This window comes from Heterocephalus glaber, unplaced genomic scaffold (assembly GCF_053883595.1).
Source record: "Heterocephalus glaber isolate CG9 unplaced genomic scaffold, H.glaber_assembly_v1.0 deba00000809, whole genome shotgun sequence".
Taxonomy (NCBI): domain Eukaryota; kingdom Metazoa; phylum Chordata; class Mammalia; order Rodentia; family Bathyergidae; genus Heterocephalus; species Heterocephalus glaber.
The window spans coordinates 2434462-2461031 of record NW_028258163.1 but is presented as its reverse complement, the minus strand read 5'-3'; the positions used below and the strand labels follow the sequence as shown (position 1 = coordinate 2461031).

Here is a 26570-nt window from a genome sequence, read left to right as displayed (position 1 = left end):
CCATGTTTCCTTCCGGGGCTCGGAGGCGAGTCGGAACGCCCCCAGAGAACCTATACCCTGAAGCCAGGAGCTACGTCTGCCCGGAAACCCGCGCGGGCTCCGGGAGAGGGAGATACCGGTGGTCCCCGGGCCGCAGCCTCCAGGGCAACCACACAGCCACGGCGCGCAGCCCCACCGCTCAGCCGGGCAGACCCCCAGGGGGGCTTAGCGCACAACAGCCCCTGAGACTCACCTTCACAGCCACCCCTCACATTCCATCAGGCAGCCATGCGCCCGGCAGTGAGCTCCCTGGCGTCCCAGACGCCGCCTCCTCTGGGTCCCGGCCCACTACGGACGCGGTCCCCGCCGGGCACTGGGGCCGCCAGCACGCAGGCGCAGAGCTCCGCCGTTGCGCTCCTCCCCCGGCTTTCTCAATAATCGAGCTTTATTTAAACAAGAGAGTGAACAACAGACACAGCGGGAAAGGCTCGAAGCGAGGAACCAAGGCAAGGCCAACTAGGGCGAGAATCAGTGAGCTGCCCCAACCTCGCTAATCCTTTTTCTTTCTCTTTTCTCTTTCTAGGCCTTCCACCATAGGTAGTGGCAACTGTTTCAGCTAAATTACCAAACCTTTCCTTCCTGTGAAAGTTATCGAAGTTTTTTTTTTTATTAAATTCTTTTATTGGTACATTGTAGGTATACAACACAATTACATTTCTCATTGGGAATTGTACCTTTACATAATGCATCTTGGTTCTTATTTTTTCCCCATTCCTAGCCCTCCCTTCACGCCCTCCACTCTTCCCTATTTACAAAGACTTTATTTCCGTTTCTCATCATTTTTCCTTTCCCTTCTTTCCTTTCCCCTGCCCTCCTACTAGTATCGAAGTTTAATGTAAGGCGCAAGAGCTTTAGAACAGACAGACCCGAATCAAATCTGAGCCTAGCTACTCCAGTTTGTGACTCCGGGCATATAACATGTTTTCTTGGAATCTCAGCTTTCTGAGTTAAAATTACTACAGAAATACCTCACAGGTTATTGCAAAAATTAAATGAGACCCCCTTGTCTGCGGAGGTTAGTGCCAAGTGCTGAGGAGCTGAGTGTGTGCTCTGAGCGCCCCAACGTATTTTTTTAGGATCTTGCCATGTGATCCAGGCGGGCTATAAACTTATGATCCTCCTGTCCCAGCCTCTTCCTAGGGCAGGGATTACAAGTGTGCACCACCACACCAGCTTCTACTTTTATTATATTTTTTAGATTTTTAAAAAAGTTTTTTAATATTGGGGTTTTTTTGAGATATTCTTTTGCTATGAGTTCATTCAGACTGTCCTTGAACTTACTACGCAGCCAGACCAGGCTGGCCTCAAACTCAGGGGAATCTGTCAGTTATTTTCATCGCTGCTGAGACAAAATACCCGACACGCAAAGTTAAAAGAGGAAAAATTTATTATTGCAGTTTGTAGAAGTTTCAGTCCATAATTGTCTGGCTCCAAGGCAGGGTGGCGTGGCAGAGGAGAAATAGTTTATGGTGGCCAAAAGGTAGCGAAGCAACAAGGGGACCTTAACAGCATCTTTCTGTCCCTTTTATTTTGTCCAGACTACCAAGATTAGGGCAGTCCCAAACCAATCTAGTAAATCATGGAATCACTCTAGAGTAAGCCACCTATGACCACATAAGGTTTTGGGGGGTACATCTAGACTCAAACCATAATGCAATCCTCCTGCCTCAGCCTCCCAAGTGCTGGGATTATAGGTGCATGTCACCATTCCTGGTTCATATTTTTTAAATGTTTTTTTTTAAAAAAGATTAAATGGGGTAGAACAGGTCAAGTGCTTATCCATAAATGTTGACATCCCATCAATATTAATGGTTATATTCTAATCCACACCTAAAGTCAAACAGGCCATACTCACTCCCTGGGGTCCTTATTTTAGTAACTAAGAGTAGTCAGATCAAATCATAGTAAGGTGGGGCCAGGGACTTAGCTCAGTGGTTTTGCCCCTTGCTGCACAAGCGCAAGGACCCGAGTTCAATCCCCAGTACCAAAAAAAAAAAAAAAAATTACAGTAAGGTTGATAATAATGTAAAGGGCTACTCCTTCCATATACATAATTTAAACTATAACATTTTCCTATAATAAGACCTTCAGTGCCCAAAATCAAAATAAACTTTCAGCTATGTGTAAATCCAGATTTACCTCTAGAGGTTTAGGAAACTCTGCTAATTCTGTGTTTGTGACATCATTATTACTTGGAACACTCAGGTTCTGTGCTATACTGCTCATTCTACTCTTCTTTAGAAACATACATGAGCTGGGTGTGGTGGCACATGCCTGTAATCCCAACACTCAGGACACTGAGGCAGGAATGAGATAGGATATTAGCGTGTGGCAAAAGCTGGCTGGAAAGTAGGTGTGATCTGTTAACTACAAGATTCCAAGGCCAGGGATTTAGCTCAGTGGTTCCACCACCTTTTTTTTTTTCTTTGATACCGGGGATCGAACTCTGGACCTTGCGCTTGCGAGGCAGGCACCGGAACCACTGAGCTAAATCCCCCGCCCATCCACCACCTGTCTTGCAAGCTCAAATTCCCGAGTTCGATCCCTGGTACCAAAAAAAAGAGGGAAAAAAAAGGTTCCAGACACAGGTGCAAAACAGTTCTCAAAACCCTGCATGGGGACTTTTTGCAAGAACTCAAGCAGGTTTTCAATAGGACAGCCTAGACCTGAGGCCATCTTGAGGCATAGGATCCTGGCACTGCCTCTCAGGACCAGTATGTAGACAGTCACGTAAGTTTCCTAGAGATTTGGACAGCATAAATGAAAGGCAGCCACGAGGAGCAGGGCTGTCCTAACTTTCCACAGTAGCTGTGTTTCCCACACGTAGTGTGTACTTTTACATTTGCTCTCTCCCTCTTTTTCTCTTTACTCGGCCCAAGCTCGCCCTGCAGAGCCAGCCGTCACTCTTCACTTTTACTTTCTTGAATAAACTTGGACACTGCTTTTTTGCTCATTTCATTCATTTCTTTGTTCACGACTAGAAGAACCTGGAATCCAACTCCAGAAGGACAGGCAAGCAACCCAGAACCCAGTAAATTTAGTTGGCGAGCCACTTTTATTTTTATTTATTTATTTTTTTGGTATCAGGAATCAAACTTGGGTCCTTGCGCTTGCGCGGCAGGTGGTGAAACCACTGAGCTAAATCCCCAGCCCCAAACAATTTTTTCCTTCAAATGAAAGTTTTAATTTTCTTTTGATGAGAAAGCAATGATTTTTTTTTTTTTTTTTTTTTTTTTTGGTACCGGGGATCGAACTCTGGACCTTACGCTTGCGAGGCAGGCACCGAAACCACTGAGCTAAATCCCCGGGTGGTCCCCAACTTGCTACCATCCTGCCTAAGCCTCCCAAGTAGCTAAAACTATAGGCGCAAGCCGCCAAGCCAGGCTCGCTACCAGCATTCAAAAATTCCTGTCTCTTTCAGGGACCTACAAGGAACAGCTCTACGCCTCTTAACAAGGATGCATTACGAGAAAGTTCCGGAAGGTACTATGCTGTTCTTTGCATAAACTGTTCCCGCAGCCTGGAAAACTATCTCCCTCTCTCCTGGACTTCCGCGGGTAACTGCTTATCTTTCACGTCTAGAAAGTCACTTCTTCCCGTAAGCCTTTCAAGACACCTCTAAGAAAGCAATCTTGTTCCTTGTAAGCCGAAGGCTCGCTGGGCTTTCTATGTGCCAGACACCGTATTTGCCCACTATACTTCATGTATCTCCCAGTCTAGACAGATCGAAGACCCTGTAGGTCAGGAAAAACATTTTAGTCGCCTTCTTTCCCTCAGCAGTGTCTGGCACACGGTTGCCTTCTGTAAACGTTTACTGCCCGTCCACCAGGCAGCTAGGGAATCTACCGCGTTAACCGGTGAGTTCCCAGGATCTCAGCCTGCGTGGCAAGGCGATTTAAACCCCTCGCGTGGTGATTGGCTCCAGCTGCAGAGGTGTGTCTGCGGCTGCGGCGCCGGAAAAGTGCGCAGGCGCGCGGGACCAAGGCGCGCAGGACCAAGGCGCGCAGGCGCGGTAAAGGCGCGACGTCTGGTCCCGGGCTACAGTGTCCGAGCTGCTGCGGCTGGAGAGGAGTGGCCAGGACTTCTCGGTGAGCCGCCTGGAGCCGGCTGAGGCAGCTGGTCTGGGGGAAGAGTGGGATATCATCAGACAAGAGAATATCGAAAAGTCAGGAGGCTCGGGCTTAAGGGGAGTCGAGGGTGGTCCGGCCCAGACTCGGCAGATTGGCCTCGCGCAGGGACGCTGGGAGAGGCTGGAGGGGCCGGCGGAGGAAGTGTGGCGGGCGGTGGTTGCTGGACTCTTCCTGGAAACCAGAGGCCAGCTCCCAGCCCCGCGTCCCCCGCCTCGCCGTCTGGTATGGGCAGAATCAGTAGACTGCAAGGTGACCGCCGTGATGAAATAGTTGAGAACTGTTTGAAAAGAACACTGAAGGTTCGTGGCTTCGGACAGTTCTTGTTCTTAGGAAGGTCCGTCTTTACCTTCCTGCTTCTCCGCAGATTCTACAGTACAGGGTTGAAGTAGCGGGGAAGAAAAGTACTGCGAAGTGCTGTTTCTTCTTCTTTTTTGGTCCTTAATTATTAGGTCACTACAATATCAGAAAGGAAGGACATGGTAAAAGAAACTGAAAAACATCAAAGTTGGGAAGAGGAGAAGAGTTATTTCACTATTAGTCATCTCCTAGGTTGGGAGTGGGAGAAGATGGTGACAGGGGGAGAGGAGTTTGCGGGGAGAGAGAAGTTTGGATACTGGCAGTTAATGCCAATGTAGTTTCAGACTTGTGAAAAATACTGTAGCTTTTCTGTTTGTTTCCTGTTGGTTTTCTTTTGAGACAAGGTCTTGTTATATTTCAGGCTGGCCTCGTACTCGGCGCGATCCTCTTGCCTACATCTCAGGCCCCTCTGTTGCTTCTTTTTTTTTGAGGCAGGGTGTCCCTTTGTAGTTCAGACTGGCCCTGAACTCACTGTGTAGCCCAGGCTAGCCTCGGACTCGTGGCTATCCTCCTGCCTCTGCCCCCCAGTGCTGGGATTACAGGCTTGCACCCCCACGCCCGGTGGCTCTCTTGCTTCTTCTTCTTTTTTTTTTTCTTTTTTTTTTTGGTACCGGGGATCGAACTTGGGTCTTTGAGCTTGTAGGGCAGGCGGCGGAACTACTGAGCTACATCCCCAGCCCTTCTGTTGCTTCTTAATAGATATTTTAAGAATTGAGAGGAACCTACTTCATCTACCCTGCTGCCTTTAAAACTGGTTTTCAGGCTGGGCGTAGTGTTCAACATCTATAACATCAGCACTCTGGGAGGCTGAGGCAGGAAGATTGAAAGTTTGAGCCCAGCCAGTGTGACTTAGTGAGATCCTTTCTCAAAATAAAAAATTTTAAGAATGGGCTGGGGGGCCGGGGATTTAGCTCAGTGGCACCGCACCTGCCTGACAAGCGCAAGGTCCTGAGTTTGGTTCCCTGTATAGTTCCGTGGTGCCTGATCTGGTGAATAAGGTGGAGGACACCATAATGCTCTTATGAGCCTGCCTTTGCGTTGGATGGCACTTGGCAGCAGCATTCATCAAATTTTTAGTTTCATCTCTTAAAGACGCTATGAAAGAGGACTCCAGAACTACTTCAGAAAGTGGTGAGAATGATGGGATAAGTATGTTCAAAGCAAGGGAAGTATTTTGAGGGGAATTAATGGGAATGTGTCTTATACTCTTTTTTTTGGTACCAGGGATCGAATTTGGGTCCTTGCGCTTGCGTAGCAGGCGGCGAAACCACTGAGCTAAATCCCCGGCCCAGTGTCTTATACTTAATACATCTTTTGGGGGGGTACTGGGGATCGAACTTGGGTCCTTGCACTTGTGCAACAGGCGGCGAAACCACTGAGCTAAATCCCCGGCCCCTTAATAGATTTTTAAATGTAAGCATTCTCTGTATGTTCAGTCACACTGTGATATGTTGACTTTTTTGTTTTTTTAAAATTTTTTGTAGTACTGAATATTGAAATCAGGGCCTTTGCCCTGAGTTACATCTCCAGCCTCCCCTCAACCTCCGCTTTTTTTTTTTTTTTTGAGACAGGTTCTCACTACACAGTTCAGTCTGGCCTTGAACTCTCTGTGATCCTCCTGCCTCAGCCTCCTGAGTGCTGGGATTACAGGATTGTGCCATGGAGTCCGGTTTATTTTTTCTTTTGAGATAAAGTCTTGCTAAATTGCCCTGTTTGAACTCAGGATCCTCCTGCCTTAGCCTATAAGAGTGCTGGTATTTCAGCCATGACCCACCGTGCCCAGTTTATGTTGACATTTATAATGTATGATGTTGCTTGCATACAAGAGTGCTAGGTTTTTTATCCTAGCACCATATTTAGAAGAGAAGATGATAGGAACTGGTCTTTTGTTGTTGTGGCAGTGGGTAGACGTGTGTGAAGCAGATGGTACAGTAACTTCAACAATTGGAGGAAATGGAATTATGGAGCCAGGAAAACAGCCTCCCTTTTTTTGGAGGAGGGTCATGCTAGGGATCAAACCTAGGGCCTTGCACATACAAGGCAAATGTTCACCACTGAGCTATACTCGCAGCCCTGTGCCTTTTTAAATATTGTGGAGGGGGCCGGGGATTTAGCTCAGTGGTTCCGGCACCTGCCTCACAACCGCAAGGTCCCAAGTTCGATCCCTGGTACCCAAAAAAATAAAAAGCGAATAAATATTGTGAAGGAGGGCTCCATTTGCACTTTTTTTTTTTTTTTGGGGGGGGTACCGGGGATCGAACTCAGGACCTTGTTCTTGTGAGGCAGGTGTTGGAACCACTGAGCTAAATCCCTGGCCCAATTTGCACTTATTTTTAAACTCAATGATGTTTTGGCTTCATTTTAGGTTGTATTGCTATTAAAGTATTTAAACCACTGATCCCTGGATTTTTCTCATCTTGATTTTTTTCTTTAATCTTGATTTTTGTGAGTTCTGAAACATTGAAAGTTGTTTTAAATTTATTTTGATAGTTTTGACAATTGAAATTACTTCAGATGGTCTTCTAATGCTTATGACATAAAATCCAAACTTTTGGGTATAGTATACAAAGTTTTTCAGCCTACATTCTGTCTGCCTTTTTTTTTTTTTTTTAGTACCGGATATCGAACTTGGGACCTTGGGCTTGTGAGGGGGCGGAACCACTGAGCTAAATCCCCGGCCCTTGTCTGCCTTTTTAAGCCATTCTGGCTTTTACACACATATTCCTGCCAGACCCCTGGGGCCATGCACTGTGGCATTTCTCTGAAAGTCCAAAATCATGAATTTTTTTAGAGTTGATTATAGTTGAATTTTGACTTACACAAATCAAAATTAGGGGGGTTTTGGTTTTGTTTTTTTGTGGTGGATTGCAGCTAAGCATAAGCTCTACCAGGAGCTTTACCACCAGACCCTGAGCTGTTCCCCTAGCCCCAAGATGTTTAATAATTAATATGAAAATTATAACTGGGGCCACTCTGGAAGATGAGATAGGAGAATTCCAAGTTCCAGGCCAGCTAGAACAATCATAGCAAGAGCTCATCCCAGAAAAAAAAAATTATAATAGCATTATTGAACACCATGTTCTGGGATTTTTTTTTTTTTTTTTTTGGTGTAGGGGATTGAATCCAGGATCCCGGGCTTCTTCCTACATGCTAAGGACATGCTCTATCACTGAGCTACACCCTCAGTGCTAAGCATTTTTCTAAATGCTTTGCACAAATTAACTCAGTCCATACATTTGAAGTAAGCATTATTTGATGAGGAAACTGACCCACAGAGAAGTTAAATAATTAGTGGTCAGTATTTAAAACCATTTTGTTTCCAAATAATGGGCATTTAACCATTATATTGCCTTTTGTATGAATAAGAATGCTATTCTGCTACTGTTCTGGGGAGGATACTCTTTTTCCAGAGACCCGAGTGCTTATGTTCTCTGTATGTGCTTTCAAACTCCTGGTGTCAGAACATTTGAGAAGCTAACCAGAAAACATCTAAGTAGACTAGGAGTGAGAGCCAAAATACTAGGATGGTTGGGAACAGTGTTTCATGAGGGCTGAAGCCTTGTCATTCATCCCAGCCCTACACTTGGCATCTCCCAGGCACACAGCTGTACTTACATCTGCCTGATTGTTTGTCTTCCCCAGGTAGATTACCAACTTCTGGCTCTTGGGCCTCTTCTGTATATATGGGGTTGATACAGTTGATTGCAATCACACCTACCTTTGGCTCTTCAGGATTACTCTTGGTTCACTTAGGTTAGAATTGTGACGTTTTAAGGTTGACAAGGACTTGACTAGGTGTTGGACATCAAGCAGTTAAATTATGATAGACATTTGGGGGGTTATTTAGCTCAGTAGTGCCGCTGCCTGCTTCGCAAGTGCAAGGTCATGAGTTCAATCTCCGGTACAAAAAAAAAAAAATTACAGTAGACACTTCTGTACACGAAATGTAATTTTGGTCCATTTTAGTTTTGGTTCCTGATTTTAGTGGTTCTCTCCCACTCAGTATGATTTCTGTCTTGAATCATGTGCTTCATTGTACTTTGAAACCACAGTGTTTGTAAGGAGGGTTAAAGTTGTTCACTTAGAACAAGGTAGAAAGGCAGCTTACAAGAGGAAGTAAAAGGAGGAACCTACCCTTAACATAAATGAGACTCAATCTAAATGTTTTCAGGAAGAATTAAACTTTCTAATTAGAGCATAGTCTGTTTTTATTGGCCTAAGCTGAAAGTAGGATATTTTGGAGTACTCAAAAACCCATAGTTTATATGTGCCCATAGTAGTTGAGTAAGTATGTGAATATTTTTAACACATTATAAATGGAATCTAGGAGCAAAAAAAATTCCCGCTGAGTACAGCGGCACACAGCTATAATCCCAGCTACTCAGGAGGCTGAGGCAGGAGAATCAAAAGTTCAAAGCCAGCCTGGACAACTTAGTGAGACCCTGTCTCAAAGAAGAAAAATACAAAAGGCAAAATTGAACTATTTTGGCTCTGATTCTGAGTTCACTTATAGGCTTTCTGATTAGGTTCTCAAACACTAATAACAGCAGTCAGTACCATATACGAAGAACATGGTAAATACCTTGAGTATAAATGCTCAGTTCATTTCATGAATCTTTGCTATATCCCAGGCTCTGTGCTGAGTACTTTGTGTACATGAGCTAATTTTATTTTCTGCAGCAACTCTGGGAAAACTTCTATGTCAATGAATTAGGAAACCATAAGTAGGTTAAATTGTCATGTAAGTGCCATAGTTTGGATGTGGTTTGTACCCCAAAAGTTTCCTGTTCTAGAAGCTTGGTCTCCAGTCTGGTAGTGTTGAGGTTCTTCTTGGTTCTATTTTGTTTGAAATGGTGTCTCACCATGTTGTCCAGGCACATCTTCTGGCCTAGGCTTATATGATCCTTCCACCTCAACCTCCCAAGGACTGCAGGTACACACCATTGTGCCAGGCTTTAGAAGATGGGGACTAGGGCAAAATAATTAGGTCATTGAGAGCCCTGTCAGTCTCATGGAGTGAGTTCTCTAAAGATTGGGTTGTTCTAAGGAGTTCACCCTAGACACTTGGGTCCTTCTGCATATAGCTGGTTTCCTTTCCATTTTTCTGACATGTTATGATCTTGCCAAGGCAGCCTCACCAGAGGCCAAACAAGTAAGGGCTGCCCAGTCTTGGACTTTAGCTTCCATAACTGTGAGCTAAATAAACCCAGCCTCAGACATTTTGTCTTATCAATAGAAAATGAACTAAGACACAGGCTGTCAGTGCTAGGGTGAACTCAGTGCCAGATAAACTGTGGGACTTCAGAGTCTGCTACTAACCCATACATTGTGCCCATTCATATGACAACACGATGTACTAAATCATCTCCACTTAGCTAGACAAGCTAAGTAACAGGAAAGTTATGTATGTCTGTATTTAGTGATACTTGAGGCTTGAACCCAGAGCCTTCACACTGGGCTACATCCGTAGCCGATTCATTCATTCATTCATTCAGAGACAAGGTCTCACTAGGGTGCCCAGACTAAGTTTGAAGTTACAGTCCTCCTGCCTCAGCCTCCCAAGTGCTCAGATTACAGGCATGCACTACTATGCCTGGCCTAAAATAAAGTGTTTTATAAAATAACTCTTGGCATTACTTTTGTGGAATTGACGGTAATTTAAAGTGGTTTTTTTTTTTCCTATTCCTGAGTAGGTGTCCTGTTTTAAGAACAGAATCATATTCGATCTTCCAAGGACTTTTTTCTGTGTATTCCTTTTCAGTATCCTTATTTCCATTTCTAAAATAATATAACTATGTTCAGGGGTTTTTTGTTGAGCAGTGGGATAGAACCCAGGGCCTCCAGCATGACGATCAAACACACTACCACTGAGCTCAACCCTAGCCCATGTTTTCAGGTTTTAAAATACTAGATAGCAGTTGAAAACTATGATTATTCTGGGCTTTCTGTTTGTTTCTTCCTCTAACTTACTGCATTTGAGTTGGGAAAAGATAAGATTCTGTGGTCTTTTAGAAGGCATCTGAAATTTGGAAATGAGCTATCAAGTAGGGTTGCTTAGCTTATTTTCCAGTGTTCATTGACTTTCATATAGTCTGATAGTTTTTAAGGAAGTTAGAGTCAACAGTAAGCCTATTTACCACATCATGAGCTAACCCTGGTTCCAGAGTAGATACAGACTGGAGTAATAAATCTCCTTACTGACTCAGACACCCTGGGCAGATTACTTACTTAAACCAAGCCTTAGTTTCCCTATCCATGAAAGGGTATAATGGAGACAGTGATGTATATAATTAGTAAGTACATGACATACAGTAGATACAGTAGGAACATTTTTTCTCCACCCAGGTTTAAAATAGAGAAAAAGCAATGGCACATGGTAGGGAGGCTAAGGCAGGAGGATTGCTAGTTGGAGTCCTACCAGGGCATCTTAGTCTCAAAAACATGTTTTGAAAAAGGGCCGGGGGGCGGGGGTGGGCCGGGGATTTAGCTCAGTGGTTTCGCCGCCTGCTGCGCAAGCGCAAGGACCCCAGTTTGATCCCTGGTACCAAAAAAAGAAAAGGGATGGGGATATATCTTTGTGGTAGAATGTCCTGGATTCTATCCCTAGTAGAGCAAAAATAAAAAATTAATTGAGGGGGCCGGGGATTTAGCTCAGTGGTTCCAACCCCTGCCTCACAAGAGCAAGGTCCTGAGTTTGATCCCCAGTACCAAAAAAAAAAAAAAATTTAACTGATTAAAAGAAGTTAAATTAGGAGTCTTGGGAGTAAACCCTAGTGAACCATAGTAAGAGAACAGGATACCAAAAAAAGCACTGAGAAATGTCTTGCATTTTCCTTTCAAAGGGACACAGCATAGTACATTAAGTTCCCAGGACTGGTGAAAAAAAATACAAATATGTAATCTGTGTGATTAAATTTGAGAAAAATAAATTTAATGGGATCTTTGTGTTATGTTATATTTTGGTTTTCAGCTGTTCTCCACCAATTCTTTTTCCCAACATTCAGGGTAGCATTGTTCTGATTTCATAAGAAAACCTTTTGGCAATAACAGTAAATATAATAAAGCTGAATAGCTAATTGTAGGTGATACCTGACACCTGTGAGCAGCTTTGCAACTTCCTGTATGAGTTTCAGGAGTATTGATTTCTTGTTTCTCTTCATTCTTTCCCTTACAATTCAACTGTTTTTCTGATTTCCACATACTGTGATCATTGTGCTTAATACCTCAGGAATCCAAAGTAGAGAATTCTTCAGCATCTGTGTTCTGGGTCCGCATACCACATATGTGAGAATTTCACACATTTCCAGACTTTGTTTTGTGTGTCATCTGCTTAAGGAATTAAAAAAAGAAGTACTAAGCAGATCTCTGAGTTCATTGAAAGTTCTGTTCTTCAGAATGACCTCACTGCCATGACAAGAGTGATTTTTTTTTTTGGTACCAGGGATCGAACTCAGGACCTTGGACTTGCAAGGCAGGTGCTAAATCCCTGGCCCCTAAGAGTGATTCTTGAAAAGCCTTCACAACACTTTGGAGTGCTGGATTAGTGTTCATGAATTTCCTCAGGTATTCTTTGTAGTGGAAGTATTTTATTTCTCCATCAGTTTTGAAAGATAGTTTTGTGGGGTACATCAGTCTGGGAGGAGCTTATTTTCTTTAAGGGCTTGAAATACTTCACTCCAAGCTCTTCTTCTTTTTTTTTTTTTGGTACTGGGGATCGAACTCAGGTCCGTGCACTTGCCCAGCAGGCAGCAAAACCACTGAGCTAAATCCCTGGCCCTCCAAGCTCTTCTTGACTTGAGGGTTTGTGTTGAGAAGTCTGCCGTGATTCTGATGGGTTTTCCTTTATAGATAATTTATTTCTTTTCTCTTACAGCTTTTTTTTTTTTTGGTACTGGGGATCGAACTTGGGTCCTTGCACTTTCACAGAAGGTGGCGCAACCACTGAGCTAAATCCCTGGCCCTCTTACAGCTTTTAATATTCTGTTTTTGTGTTGAATTTCTGGAATCTTGACTATATCTTGGTGAAGGTTTTTTTTATTATTATGACTAATTGGGGTTTTATATACCTCACTTATCTGTCGAATTCTTTTTCCCTGTTTGGGAAGTTTTCTGCCATGACTTCTGTGAACAGGTTTTTAATGTCATTTCCACGATCTCTATCTTTTTCATTGACTGATCAATCATATGTTATTCTTTGCATCATTTAGCAGCTGGATTGATTTCTCATGGTCCCTTCCTATTTTTTTTTTCCCCTTCCTATTTTTAAGAAATCTTTCTTTTTGGGGGCTAGGGATTTAACTCACTGGTTCCACCACCTGCCTTGAAAGTGCAACGTCCTGAGTTTGACCCCCAGTACCTAAAAAAGAAAAGAAATGTTTCTTTTCATGATCTATCTGATATTCTGTCCTCACATTGGCTCATTCTGCTGCATATACTTTCAATGGAATTTTTAATCTCCTGAATATGTGTGAATTTGTTTCATGGATTCCATTTCTTCCCTATGCTGGGCGTTCATGGTTTCCGTCATTTTCCTAAGCTCCTCTATTTTTGTTTGTTTGTTTGTTTCTGCTGTAGAGTCACTAAGCATGTCTTTCATTCTGTTCATCATCTCTGTAGTTATCTGAAAAATTATTTCTTATTTGATTTTTTCTAAAGCCTCATTCATCCGCTTTGTTACTCCTGTTGTTACCATTTCAGAGTTCCAGGTGGGTAGCTTTCAGATTGTTCCACCTCATTGCCTCCTGGATTTTGGTGAACTGAAAGTCGGGGGGGTTGCATCTTGTTCAAGTGTCTTCACATTTTCTCATATTATTATTATTATTATTATTATTATTATTATTTATTATTATTTTAGTTTAATTCCAAGGTTGATACTTGTAAATTGCTTATGGTGACTAGCTTTATTGTCAGTATTCAGAACCCTTGGGAAATGACTACTTCTCAGAGGTGTCTTCCAGGTGTAGCTGGGTGTTGGGCTCCTACCTCTTCAATTTATTGGGGATGAGAAATTGCTACCTACTTGGCCCACCCTCAGGTTCTTTGGCACTGGACTATAGTATTTCTTAAGACCCTTAGGCAGTCTTGGTATATCAGGAAGAACAACTGATTAGCACAATTATGCCACCTTGGCTAAAGTTGTACAATCAGCAATAACAGTGGCATCAAACACAGCCTATAAAATGACAAACTGTTAATTTGCCACCTTTAACCATATGAACTAGATTTGTGGTTATATAACAAAACCTAAAATGAACTTCAAAATTGTATGCGGTAAATAAGCCCTCACTATGGCAATTTTACCCTCAGGGGAGAAAACTTAAAAGGGATTGGGGTGAAAAAATAGAGAAATAGAAGAAAAGAAGAGATTAGAAGCAAGGCTGGAGGACAAAGGAAGATTGTACAAACTTTGGGAAACTAGTGAAGACAGGAGGGAAAGAGAAGGAAGAAATAAATCCAGAACAGAACAACAGCAACAAAAAAAATAACTAGAAACCATGCTGACACTCATGTAAAAACAAGAACAGTCAAGAAAAAAACCCGAAAAGAGACAAGGAAAAAAAAGAAAATGGGGAAAAAAAGAAAAGTCCACTTCAAGGCGTGTCTCTGCTGTTCCTGGTAGACATCATGAGCAGAGTCCAGATTCAAGTTGATTAATCCCAGCAAGCCAGCTGTAGCTTTATAGTGGATTAGTGGATAATCCCAGCAATCCTGCATCTTTAGTTCCACTGAAGTTCAGGCTGGTTTCTGGCTGAGGCTGGAATGGGATTTGTTGAGCCCGCAACAGTTCATGTGCCTCCTGCCAGCTTGAATTTGGCTCCTTAACCTCTGGTGAGGCTGCTTCTGTGAATTCAGGAGCCACTAGATGGAGCCAGGCTGCAAGTGCTCTGAGTTTTGAACTTAGTTTGCCCCTCTCCAAATGGCTACTGGACAATCGCCCTCTCCAAGGAGATGTCTGAACCCGAATAACTTACCAGCCACTGCAGGCCTCTGTGTCCTCTGCTCCCTTCCACTGGTGTGTTTCTCTGTGGAGGTCTCTGGAGTTGGCAATGGTCACCATGCGTCTGCACGTTCAAGCTGCCTAACATACAGTGAGCCTGGGCTCAGGGAGAAAGTGCAGCCTGCTACCTCCTCCTCCTCTGAAATTTCTCTCTACACTCTCCCTGTGGGCTTCAGTTTTTGCTTTAGATCCTTCCTGGGTCCTGGGAACTCACTTCCCTCCTTCTCTTCCTCACATTGCTATATTCCAGTGTCTGGACACCAAATCTCAAAGCTCTTTGCTGATCATCACTCCACCATCTTCCTGGAAGTCCCTCAACAGGAGTGATTCTTCACATTTACCTCCCAGCTGTGTCTGTGGTTTTGGGAGGTGTGTGCTTTGTTTTGTTTTGGTTTGGTTTGGTTTGATATGTGTACTCGTGGAGTCTTCAGTTTTGACAGAAAACATTTGTGCATTCAAGCATCTCTTTGAACCTGTGTGGAATTTTGCTCAATTTTACTAGTAAGATAGCAAATACCAACTTGTAATTAGTAATGATCACCTCTAGGAGTACAATTACACAATTGTATAATTTGAGTGATCTGTGCTTCCTACCTGCAGGATGTTATATCTGAAAACCTGACTTCAGTGTGGTTTCCAGGCAACAATTGGTTAGTGTATCTTGTTTTCTTACTATTTTTTTCTCTGTTGGGCATTGAGGAGTTACACACTAGAGAGACAGGTGACCTTAGAGCATAGTGCCTGGGAGGTATAGGATTTGATTAGGGTTCTAGGAAGTGCTGGAGAAACCCAAATCCACTGGGGGAGGCAGGTGAGGATATTACAGAAAAGAAAGGTATACACAAATCTGGAGGCAGGAGGATTTAAAAAAAACCAGTTTCCTTTTCTGCCAGATGTGATGGACAGTGCACAGCTGTAATCCCAACACTCTGGGAGGATGAGGCAGAAGGACCACAAGTTCAATTTCAGCCTGGGCAACTTAGCAACTTTGTGAGACCCTGTATCAAAATGAAAAATAAAAAGGGCTAGGAACATAGTATAAAGGCCCTGAGTTTAATCTCCGGGACTGAAAAAACAAACAAACAAACAAATAAAAAACCCTTCCTGGGCCAGGGATTTAGCTCAGTGGTTCCACTGCCTGCCTAGCAAGTGAAAGGTCCCGAGTTCGATCCCCGGTACCAAAAAAAAAAAAAAAGAAAGCCCTTCCTTTTCATTGTTGTAAATGAAAGATTGGCTAATGAGGAATGGTAGCATGGGACATGTGTGAGAAGGCTAGTCTCATAAATGATTAGCAAATTAATAAAGCACATGGTTCTATTTGTGCCTAAATCTAATGCATGAACAGTTGTTAATTCAAGAAAGGCCTTAATATCTTGATTACATATTTTAGTATATTAACCTTTTGCCTTTTAGCACAGATATGAAAGCTACAATGTTAAAATTGAAACTTAAAAGACTTTTTTCATGAGACTTTTTCAAGGGTTAAAAGCTTATTTAAATCCGTGAGGCCCTGCGTTTGATCCCCTGCACCATGCACGCGCGCACACACACACACACACACACAAAAGTTTAGCTATGACATAATTATAAACAGGACTCTAATTGCAGTGGCTTTTTGAAATTTACAGACGTTTCTCCTTTAACAACTGAGTCATGTTCCTGCAACTAGGTTGTTAATTGAATTAATTGATAAATGAGGACTTGGCTATAGTATGCATATTACAATATTCAAAACAAAGAAACTCAAAGAAATCTCCAACATGATGACTTTGCCTTTATTTGCATAACTCTCACATGCAGTACTGTAATGTATAGCAGGACATAAAACTACAGTACTGTACAGTACAATCAGCAAAAACTACAGTACATATAAACAAGGTGTGCTGTATAAAAAAAGACATTGAGGGGCCAGGGATTTAGCTCAGTGGTTCTGCCGCCTGCCTTGCAAGCGCAAGGTCCCAAGTTCGATCCCTGGTACCAAAAAACTTAAAATTAAAATTAAAAAGACATTGAGGCTCTATAAACAAGATGTACAGAACTGTACACACGTGCACACACACACACACACAAATGTCGTAAGTCCTAGCAGCAGGTTGTAAGTCTGAACAGTTAAGACAGGTAGGTTGTTAAAGAGGAACATCTGTATTTATTTTTGCAACGCTGGGTATTGAACTGAGAGCCTTGGCAAAAAGCTAGATCCCCAGCTGTTTTTATTTATTTTTAAATTTTGAGACAGGGTCTCACTAGTTGCCAAATTGCCCAAATTGGGCTTGAACTTGGCATGCTACTGGCTGAGCCTCCCAGAGTGCTGGGTTTACTGCCGTGTGCCACCATGCCTGCCTTGCAGTAACTCCATATACTGGGGATACATTTTTTTTGGTACCAGGGATTGAACTTGGGACCTTGCACTTGCTAGGCAGGTGCTGGAACCACTGAGCTAAATCCTCAGCCCCGGAAATGCATATATATTTATTTTTTTGGTACCAGGGATTGAACTCGGGTCCTTGTGCTTGTGAGGCAGGCAGCAGAACCACTGAGCTAGATCCCCGGCCCAATGCATATTTTTAAAAAATTAAAGTTGAATTTATTAAAAGTGATGGTCAATAGTAATTTTACTGAACATGACTAAAAGGGTTTGATTTTGTTTGGATTTTGACTTTTTATGTTTCTGTGGTGGTAGGATTTGAACCCAGGGCCTCCCGCATACTAGATGAGAGCTGTGTCACTGAACCACATCCCTAGCCCTAAGTGAAAAGATTTGTGTGTACACATTCATTGGCAACTTTGGGTCTGTGGTTCTGGTAGTTGTTTGGAGGGTTGATAATACCATCATGTGCAGCTTTTTTTCTTAAGAGCTGCTTTATTTTGAGAGGACAGTCTGTTTTTGTACTTATTTGTTCATTCAGTAGATGTTTCGTGAGTACCTACTGTCAGATTGTGTTAGATACTAAACATAAAAAGCGATGGGGGCCAGGGATTTAGCTCAGTGGTTTCGCTGCCTGCTGTGCAAGCGCAAGGACCCGAGTTTGATCCCCAGTACCAAAAACAAAAAAAAAGAGATAGGCTGAGGATTTAGCTCAGTGGCACCAAACCTGCCTTGCAAGTGCAAGGTCCTGAGTTCGATCCCTGGTACCATAAAAAAGAGAGAGGGAGAGCGAGCACATCCCTCCCCACTAAGAGTTCAGTCTTGTAGTGCCTCCCTGGGTAACTAGGTTCTGTGCTTCTCAGTGAGCAAACTCCATAAGCTCGGTTCTCACTGTGGCACTTTGACGTTTTAGGCCTGATCGTTCTTTGTGGAAGGGCTTTCACAGGCATATGAGGTATTTAATAGCTTCCCTGGCCTCTGTCCACTAGATACCAGTAGCATCTCCATCCCCAAATTGTGATTATCAAAAATATTTCCAGACATTGCTAGGTCCCGGGGGGCAAATCTAGGATGTGAACCAGACTTTTTTTTTTTTTTTGTACCAGGGATTGAACTTGGGTCCTTGCGCTTGCAAGGCAAGCGCAGGAACCACTGAGCTAAATCCCTGGCCAAACCAGACTTTTGTTTTTTTTTGTTTTTTTTTTGTTTTTTTTGTTACAGGGGATTGAACTCGGGTCCTTGCGCTTGCGCAGCAGGCAGCTGAAACCACTGAGCTAAATCCCCGGCCCAAACCAGACTTTTTTATGTGTGTTGGTGACCAAGAGCTTTGATAAATTAGTTTGCAAAAATTTTATACAAAGTTAGCAAATGTAATGAAGAAAAAAACCTAGATCCATTCCACAGCCCTTGTTACTGTTTGTGATTTCACACAGTAGTGGTACAGAATAAGACCTAACTAAATGTTTTGTTTGTTTGCTTGCCAGTACTGGGATTTGAACCCAGCGCCTTTGCACTGAGCTACATCCCCAGGGAGGCCTTTTTAAATTATTGATTGAGGAGCCGAGGATTTAGCTCAGTGGTTTTGCTGCCTACTGCGAAAGTGCAAGGACCCGAGTTCGATCCCAGGTACCAAAAAAAACCCACCAAAAACATAAATTATTGATTGATTTAGACAGAGGTGTCACTGTGTAAGGCTGGCCTTTTAACTCACCGTGTGGCCCAGGCTGGCCTCGAACTCACAGCAATCCACCTGCCTCAGCCTCCTGAGTGGTGGGATTACAGGCATGTGCCACCATGAGGGACTACCTTGGCCCTAAACTGGTATGGCCCCTTTGGGTTCCCATACAGGATTTCTTGGCAGGTATGATGAGTGGGTGCTGGAGGCAGAGGGGGGGCCCCAGGCAGTCAGGGCAGGAAATCCACCCTGACCATCAGTAGGCACAGCACGAGCAGGCCTCCTTCAGAGTAGTGCCTTGAAGCCCAGGCACCTGCTTCCACCGGGTTGTCTGCATTAAGGAAGTGCTACTTCATCAGCTGACAACATAGTGTTTTAGAAAAAAGTGCTACAGTTCCAAGAATATCTTATTTTCTAAAAGCAAAGCAGTAAACCACTTTCTTTGGAACTCTGAACAAAAAAGTGACTCCAGTGTTTTTCATTCACATGACTTTGAATTACTTTACTGCCAGGTGGTCTTACTTGAACTTCTGTTTTGTTTTGCGGCAGTACCAGTGATTGAACCCAAGGCTTCATGTTCTACCATTGATCTACATTCCCTTTAAAATTTTTAATTTAAAATTTAAATGCTAAAGTTGGCCAGGCTGGGCTCAAACTTGAGATCCTCCTGCTTCAGCCTCCCATGTAGCTGGGATTATAGGTGTGCAGGACTGTATCCAGCTGACTTCTTCACTTTATTGCTTAACCATGTTCAGACAACATACGAAGAACATTAAACAGCTGAGAATTTATTTTAATAGTCTCAACAGAGTTTGTCTTCCAGTGATGCCTGGCTTCTCAAGTAGTGGGACTACTTTCCCATTGAAAAGGGTCCCTCACCTTTGGTACCAATCAGCCTTAAACATCCATTTATCCTCTTAGGTTAGTTCCTTACCCGTGGGGCATGTGTGTGTATTGGTAACTAGGTCAACTCTTTTATCCTGTTTGCCTAATAATTACCTAAATTCCATACCTCTACTCTCTGCTCAAACTTTTGTATATCCTTATTCTTACAGAATATCCACATTTTCACCCCGTACTGGGTGGAGTTTTCTGATTCATCATGGATAATCTGTCACACGAAGACATTCAGCTGAGGGCTAACCAGCTCACTGATGAGGTGAGTAAATAATTGATTCTATTTCAGTTTTCACAGTGGAGAAATGACACAGCCTTCCTAGAGCTCGTTTTAGCCTCTTCCTGGTCCTTGTATATCAAAGAATGCCTTTGTCCCATAGTACCATCACTAGCCCTTTTTTTTCCCCCAACTCTCAGAAAAACTGCGTAAGTGAAAATAATTTTTATGATTTTTTTAAAAATTTAGGTAGTCATTACTAAATAGTTCCTTGCAACAAAGATACTCTAAACTTTTTTTGTTTTTTGGGGGGGGACAGGGTCTCCCTTTGTAGTTCAGGCTGGCCCTTAACTCACTATGTAGCCCAGGTTGCTACAAACTCGAAGCAATCCTCCTACCTCAGCCTCTTAAGTGTTGGGATTATAGGCATGCACCACCGTGCCTGGCTAAACTTTCATTTTTATTTAACAATTTCCTGGTAGGTGTGTAATATACTTAGATTTCTGCCAATATTAAATTTTTATGTGCTCTATTAACCCTACCATCTAAATTTTCTCTTAAAGAGCATCGGGCAGGAAGAAAATAACTAAAAAATGTTGACCAACTTTGTTTTGTTTTAAAGAGAAGGATGGCCTGGCAGCTTTTAAAACAGAGTAGCTTTCACATCATGAATGTGGCCTATGAGCTGTTTTTGTTTGTTTGTTTTCTCTACATATTTTGGAATGTTAAAACTCTGCTTTTTTCCTAGTCTCTGGAGAGTACGAGGAAAATCCTGGGCTTAGCCATTGAGGTAAGAAGTGTTTAGTTATCATGTTAAATACAGAAATTTATAGGAGGGATCCTAATAGCACAAACTGGAGTTGGTGTTAAAGGGTACTGTAGCAGTACCTTTCATTATTTGAAACCAGAAGTTGCTGAAATTAAGCCGTACACTAACAGGCCATTTCTGTTTTTTCCCTTTGACAGTATTAGAGTATGACAGGGAAGATGAATTCATCATGACTTTGTGACAATTGTTTGGGGGAATTAATATATTAAAAGTGTGTTGGTTTAACACTCGAGTTTCTAAATGATTCTTTCTATTTGTCAGTCTGCACATTTTGTTTCTGTTATTTTGGGTTTGTTTTTCTGTATTATCAGCTTTCCCTCTCTTCTTTCAGTCTCAGGATGCAGGAATCCAAACCATCACCATGCTGGATGAACAAGGGGGTAAGTTGAAATCATTGGTAGAAACTCTCTGCGATATACAGTGCCCAAAAGCCCTGTCAATCCCCTACTCATCAATTCGGGAGTGTCTTCCTTTGTAAGATAAGAGGGATATGTTTCCTTCCTTTCTTCTGATTTGAATTATATCACTTTCCTTGCTGGTTTGGGATGAGAGGCAACAATGCCCAGCTGTCTACCAGATACGTGTTAAGCCAGGATGGCATATTGGGGGCATTGGTTATGAAGATTAGACATGATTTTTTTTTTTTGGTACTGGGAATCGAACTCAGGACCTTGCACTTTCCAGGCAGGTGTGCTGCCACTGAGCTAAATCTCTGGCCCCAGTGATATTCTTGCATCATCCCCAGCAAACAAGTTAAGTGGAAAAGCAAGTCTAAATTCTGATGAGCCTAGAAAAGATATATTCCGTTAGAGCTAGGTCTGGTGGCACACACCTGTAATCCCAGCCCTTGGGAGGCTGAGCCAGGAAGATTGGAGTTGGAGGCCAGCATGTACTACATAGGGAGCTCAAGGCCAGCCTGAACTACATAGTGAGATCCTATCTCAAACATTTAAAAAAGGGGCCGGGGATGTAGCACAGTGGTTCTGCCGCCTGCCTGGGGATGTAGCACAGTGGTTCCGCCGCCTGCCTCAAAAGCTCAAAACCTCAAGGTTCCAAGTTCGATCCCCAGTACCAAAAAAAAAAGAAGCTGGGTGTGGTGGAGCATACCTTTAATCCCAGCACTCAGGAGGCTGAGGCAGGTGGATTGCATGAGTTTGAGGCCAGCCTGAGTTACATAGTGAGTTGAAGGCCAGCATGTCTCAAAAAAACCAATCAATTGATTGATCAATCAGTAGAAAAGAAAAAAAAGAAATATTTGATTTGAGTTGGCCCTTGTAATGTGTTCTAGTTTTTATTAGTCTTGTGACAGCCTGCAGGTTTTGAGCCCATTAAGTGGTAGAAATACTGGGAATTTGGTCTGGTCAAAATATACTTAACTTGGTTGCAAGAGTACCTTTGAACCACCCTCCCAAGCTCATGCTCCTGGTGTACATACTTCTTTTCTTTTCTTTTTCTTTTCTTTTTTTTTTTTATGAGACAAGGGCTCACCACATAGTTCATGCTGGTCTTGAACTAATTATGTAGTCCAGGCTGGCCTCAAACTTGTGGTGGTCCACCTGCTTCAGCCTCCTGAGTGCTGGAATTATAGACATGCACACCACACCCAGCACAAATTTCTTTAGAATAGATCTTTCTATAGTGAGAGGTCAGATGCTACAGGATCAGTATGGAAAAGAGCCTTTCATGTTGAATGGTTTGTAATATCTTCTGACACTGATGTATTCACTATGGCAGGTTATTAGTAGATTTGAGGTTAATGTTTGGAGCTCTATAATATAGGATATTCTGGTTGAGACTGTAAATGTAATACAAAATTTAACTCCCACAACTCATTCTTAGAACAACTAAACCGCATAGAAGAAGGCATGGACCAAATAAATAAAGACATGAGAGAGACAGAGAAGACTTTAACAGAACTCAACAAGTGCTGTGGCCTTTGTGTCTGTCCATGTAACAGGTAAGTTGATAAGTCAAGACCTTTTAAAAGAAAGAAGGGAAGGAGGAAGGGTGGATGGAATCCCTGCCCTCTAACCCACAGGCTCCTTACCCAAGTAAGGTCAGAAATATGATTAGGCCTAAATGAGGAACTTTGATATAGACAAATTAAGATATTTTTCCTTCAGTTTAGCTTGGTAGTTCATGCCTATAATCTCAGCACTCTGAGAGACTGAGGCAGGAGGATCACAAGTTTCAGCCCAGCCTAGGCAATCTAGTAGCTTAGGAAAACCCTGTCTCAAAATTAAAAAAAAAAAAAAAAAGGAGGCCTGGGGATGTAGCTCAGTGCAAAGGCTCTGGGTTCAATTCCCAGTACCATCAAAAAAAGTTCTCAGCCAGGCATGGTGGTGCATGTCTGTAATCCCAGCACTCTTAAGAGACTGAAGCAGGAGGATTGCAAGTCTCAACATTTAAAAAATGGAATTAAAAACAAGAGCTGGAGATGCAGTTCAGTGGGAAGGTTCAGTCCTCAATATGAGGGAAAAAAATCTTCGGCCAGATTTTTTTTTTTTTTTTCATATAAATAGAACCATTCACAGAAAACTATGCCTTAAATCTGACCAGTCTTGCCTAGGATGAAGTCCCAATTTTAATTTATACATGGAACGGTAGGGAATATATACATCTGGATGATATAGAACAGGATGAAATAAGGAGTATTAACACAGTGTGTATTCTGCCACAGGCACATGAGAGATGGCCAGGGAAGTGAAGGACTGGGGTACTGTCTTTAAAAGACTTGACATGTGCCTGTCATACAGGAAAGAACAGCAGAGACATAAATCAGTGTTAGATCAATGTGATACTGACGGGGGTCTAGAGCTGACGAAAGTTAGATTAGAGAATATCATGGAGGAAGTAGACATGAGCTGGGCTTTGAGTGAACATGGAGCATGAAGGGACCTGGAGGAATATAAGCCGAGTGGGAGGCATTGGGTTCAATCCCCAGGGACTGAACAGATAAAAAGGGGAGGGAGAGGGAGGGCATTTCCTGTGGAAGGTTCAGAGTAAACAAACAGTAAAGAAGAGCTTGACCCAGCTAAGCTGCATGATTCATGTAGATGAGAAATGGAAAATAAGAAGCAGGTAGTGGAAGAAACCAAACTAGGAGTTGGTAAATTGAACCATGTGACCTTACCCCATAAGCTAGTTGAAAACCTTTTATAATCTAGAGTGAGACTCTGAGGTGAGACTTTATCAGCAAGATAGGGAGGAAAGTGTAAATGAAGGAGAATTCATAAGCAATATAAGAGGAAACTGACTGCGTTAGCAATATAAGAGGCAAGAATCAAAGGTGGCCGGAGATTTGGAGTCTCCAGTACACTAGGAGACGGAAGGTTTTCAAACTGTTTCTGTATATCGCATGAGATCATGCTTGACACGAAGGAATTCACTCTTTTTAATTAATCTGTTGTGAATATTTACATTCTCTACTTATCTATGTTATCTGTGAGTAAACCAAATTCCACAGTGTTACAAATATTGTATGTATTCAGACTAGGATGGAATTTGCACTGAGGGAGTTAACTATTACCTTCTCTTTTGTTAGGAGTTCATTTGTGTTTTTTAAAAATCATTAACAAAGCAGTTTTGAACTTTACTCTTAGTTGAGATGACAGTGTCTGGAGATTGTAACTGTACTTACTGCTGAAAGGGTTTGTTTTTAAAGTGCTTCATAAACATCAGCCCTTCCATCCAGTTGTCTCAAGTGGTCTGGTAAATCAACAGTTCATGCAAAGGTTTATAACTCTCAGCATTTCTTTCCTCAAAGGAGTTAGGAATAGTAGTGCTTTTGTTAAACTGTCATATTTTCAGATAAATGTTTTCATGTGACAACATTTTCTGTGCCATTTCTGTTAGATAAAATAGTTAAGTTGCTTATTGGTCAACCGTAGATTTTGTTTTAGCCATGAGAAATTAAGATTTGACAGTGTTCTTCCTAGCCTAGTCCATTGGCTTTCTATCTTAATACAAATACATTGATCTGTTTAGACTTTGGTTGACTCTCTAACAATCAACTGTGGTTTACCAGTCAAGGTTTATACAAGTTACACAGTCAGCAAACAAGTTATCAATGTGGTTTTGTTTGGTTTGGTTTTGGTTTTGGTTTTTTGAGACAGGATCTTGCTATGTAGTTCAGGCTGGCCTTGAACTCACTGTGTACCCCAGAATGGCCTTGAACTCATATAGCGACTCTCCTGCCTCCGCCTCCTGAGCACTGGGATTACAGGTGTGCACCACTGTGCCCAGAAAATGCACAGATTATTTGCTTTGAACTCTTAGCTGTGTTTTGCAAACTTCCTATGCCTTTCTCCTGTGTTCCATGCTTCCCCTGGGAAGAGTGAAGGGGAAAAAGTGTATGAATTTCTCAGAGATGAAGTGTTAGGGGAAGAGCAAGAAGGAAGAAGTCCTTTCTAGAGTCTAGAGCAGGATCAGCTTTAAGTCTTGCATTGATAAAAGAAAGGGCAGTGCACCCTAAGATAGCCACAAATATAGAAAGTATGGAAATACTGCTGCAGAAGCAGTACTTTTCTTTCTCTTGTGCTCTCAGCCAAGCAGAGGCAAGCTTTTCTTGGACACAGATGGGAGAGGAGGCAGAGTGTAATTCTGAAGCAGCCTGCAGCTCTGCCCTCAGTGGCACCCTGACTCAGAGGATCAGGGGCTGCCATAAAAGAGCAGTGGCCTCCTGAAAAGGGGAGACTCATGTCCCAGTAAGATATCTAATTTCAATAGCCCTTCTTCCATCTACTCTTTTTTTTAGTATTTCGAGACAGGGTCTTGCTATGTAGTCCTGACTGGCCTTGGACCCACCATGTATCCCAGGCTGGCCACAAACTCACAGTGATCCTCCTGCCTCAGTCTCCTGAGTGCTGGGATTACAGGTGTGTGCTACCATGCTTGGATTTCTTATGTGCTAATTTCTGTTTCAGTTAGGCACAACATGTAAACAGCTATAACTTGAGCTTCTCGAAGACAGACACGGGATCCTAGTCCTCTTTGTATAAGGCTAATATTAATTCTGGTAGTAATAAGAACTGGTAGTAGTAACAACACTGGTCCATAATCTGTGTGTCTGTTTCTCTCACTCTTTTTCCTTTTTTTTTTTTTCCAGTACTAGGGATTAAACCCAGGTCTTAGGCTGAGTTACATCTCCAGCCCTTTTTACTTTTTATTTTATTTTTCACTATAAACTTTAATCTATGATATAAAATGCTAAAGACATATCAGAAAACAAAATATAGTGATCAAATTTCATTTTGTAAATAGTTTTGTGGAACAAAGAGATTTCTCTCATACCTGACTTTGTATTGTGTTTTGTTTGCCTTCTGAGAACTGCACTAACAACAAATTATATAAAGAACACATTTTACTTTTTATTTTGAGACAGGGTCTTTCTAAGTCATTAAGTTCCCCAGACTGGGCTTGAGTTTGAAATCCTGCATTAGCTTCCCAGAGTGCTGAGATTAGTGTGCATCTATTCCTCTCTCTCCTCTTTCTCTCATTTTTTTTTCCAGTACCAGAATTGAACTCAGCACCTTGCACTTGGGAAGCAGGCCTGGTGCCACTGAGCTAAGTCACACCCCTCCCCTTTTTTTTTCTTTTGTTTGGTACCGGGGATTGAACTCGGGACCTTGCGCTTTCGAGGCAGGCGACAGAACCACCGAGCTAAGTCCCTGGCCCAGTCCCCCCCCTTTTTTCCAGTACTGGGGATCAAGCTCAGGACTTTGCACTTGCCAGGCAGATGCAGTCTCATTTATTTTCACTTAAAAACTTAAAAAGCTTTTTCTTAGTACATGTTTACAGTACATAGTGACCGCATTCCTTGTAGGGAGTTGGCATATGTACACATCCCATCTTAATTCTCTTTCCTTCCCCTTTCCCTCATCTTCTTCCCTCCCCCGCATTGCTTCTCTCTCTTTGTTCAACAGAATAACTAAAGCCATGTTAGCAAATCTTTTTATTTAAGACATGGAGGGCTGGGATGTAGCTCAGCACCACACCTGAAAGCCCCTGAGTTCGATTCTTGGTACTGGAAAAAAAAGAGGACATGGAAATAGCATTATTTAGA

At 42.5% G+C, this 26570-nt stretch overlaps 2 protein-coding genes across 15 annotated transcripts in view; one reads left to right on the top strand and one right to left on the bottom strand.

Moving 5' to 3' along the window:
• Znf106 (zinc finger protein 106) overlaps positions 1-366 on the bottom strand; it is a 79057-nt gene extending 78691 nt beyond the window's left edge. For 6 of the 9 annotated variants that reach the window (XM_087207354.1, XM_087207360.1, XM_087207361.1 and 3 more), the window contains exon 1: positions 233-366. The gene's annotated coding sequence lies outside the window, so the exon portion shown is untranslated. The remainder of the gene's footprint in view (positions 1-232) is intronic. The other 3 variants (XM_087207356.1, XM_087207364.1, XM_087207358.1) reach the window with 1 other exon arrangement.
• An 88-nt stretch (positions 367-454) lies between these two features.
• Snap23 (synaptosome associated protein 23) overlaps positions 455-26570 on the top strand; it is a 39099-nt gene continuing 12983 nt past the window's right edge. Inside the window, exons 1-7 of one of the 6 annotated variants that reach the window (XM_087207413.1) lie at positions 4028-4127; positions 15124-15173; positions 18373-18514; positions 19619-19722; positions 20426-20467; positions 20838-20886; positions 22346-22463. In XM_087207413.1, the coding sequence (XP_087063539.1) occupies positions 19666-19722; positions 20426-20467; positions 20838-20886; positions 22346-22463 (266 nt within the window). In that variant the 5' untranslated portion in view covers positions 4028-4127; positions 15124-15173; positions 18373-18514; positions 19619-19665. Of the gene's footprint in view, positions 486-3460; positions 3523-4006; positions 4128-4171; positions 4469-15123; positions 15174-18372; positions 18515-19618; positions 19723-20425; positions 20468-20837; positions 20887-22345; positions 22464-26570 lie in introns of those variants that run through there. The other 5 variants (XM_021241878.2, XM_004861656.4, XM_087207414.1 and 2 more) reach the window with 5 other exon arrangements.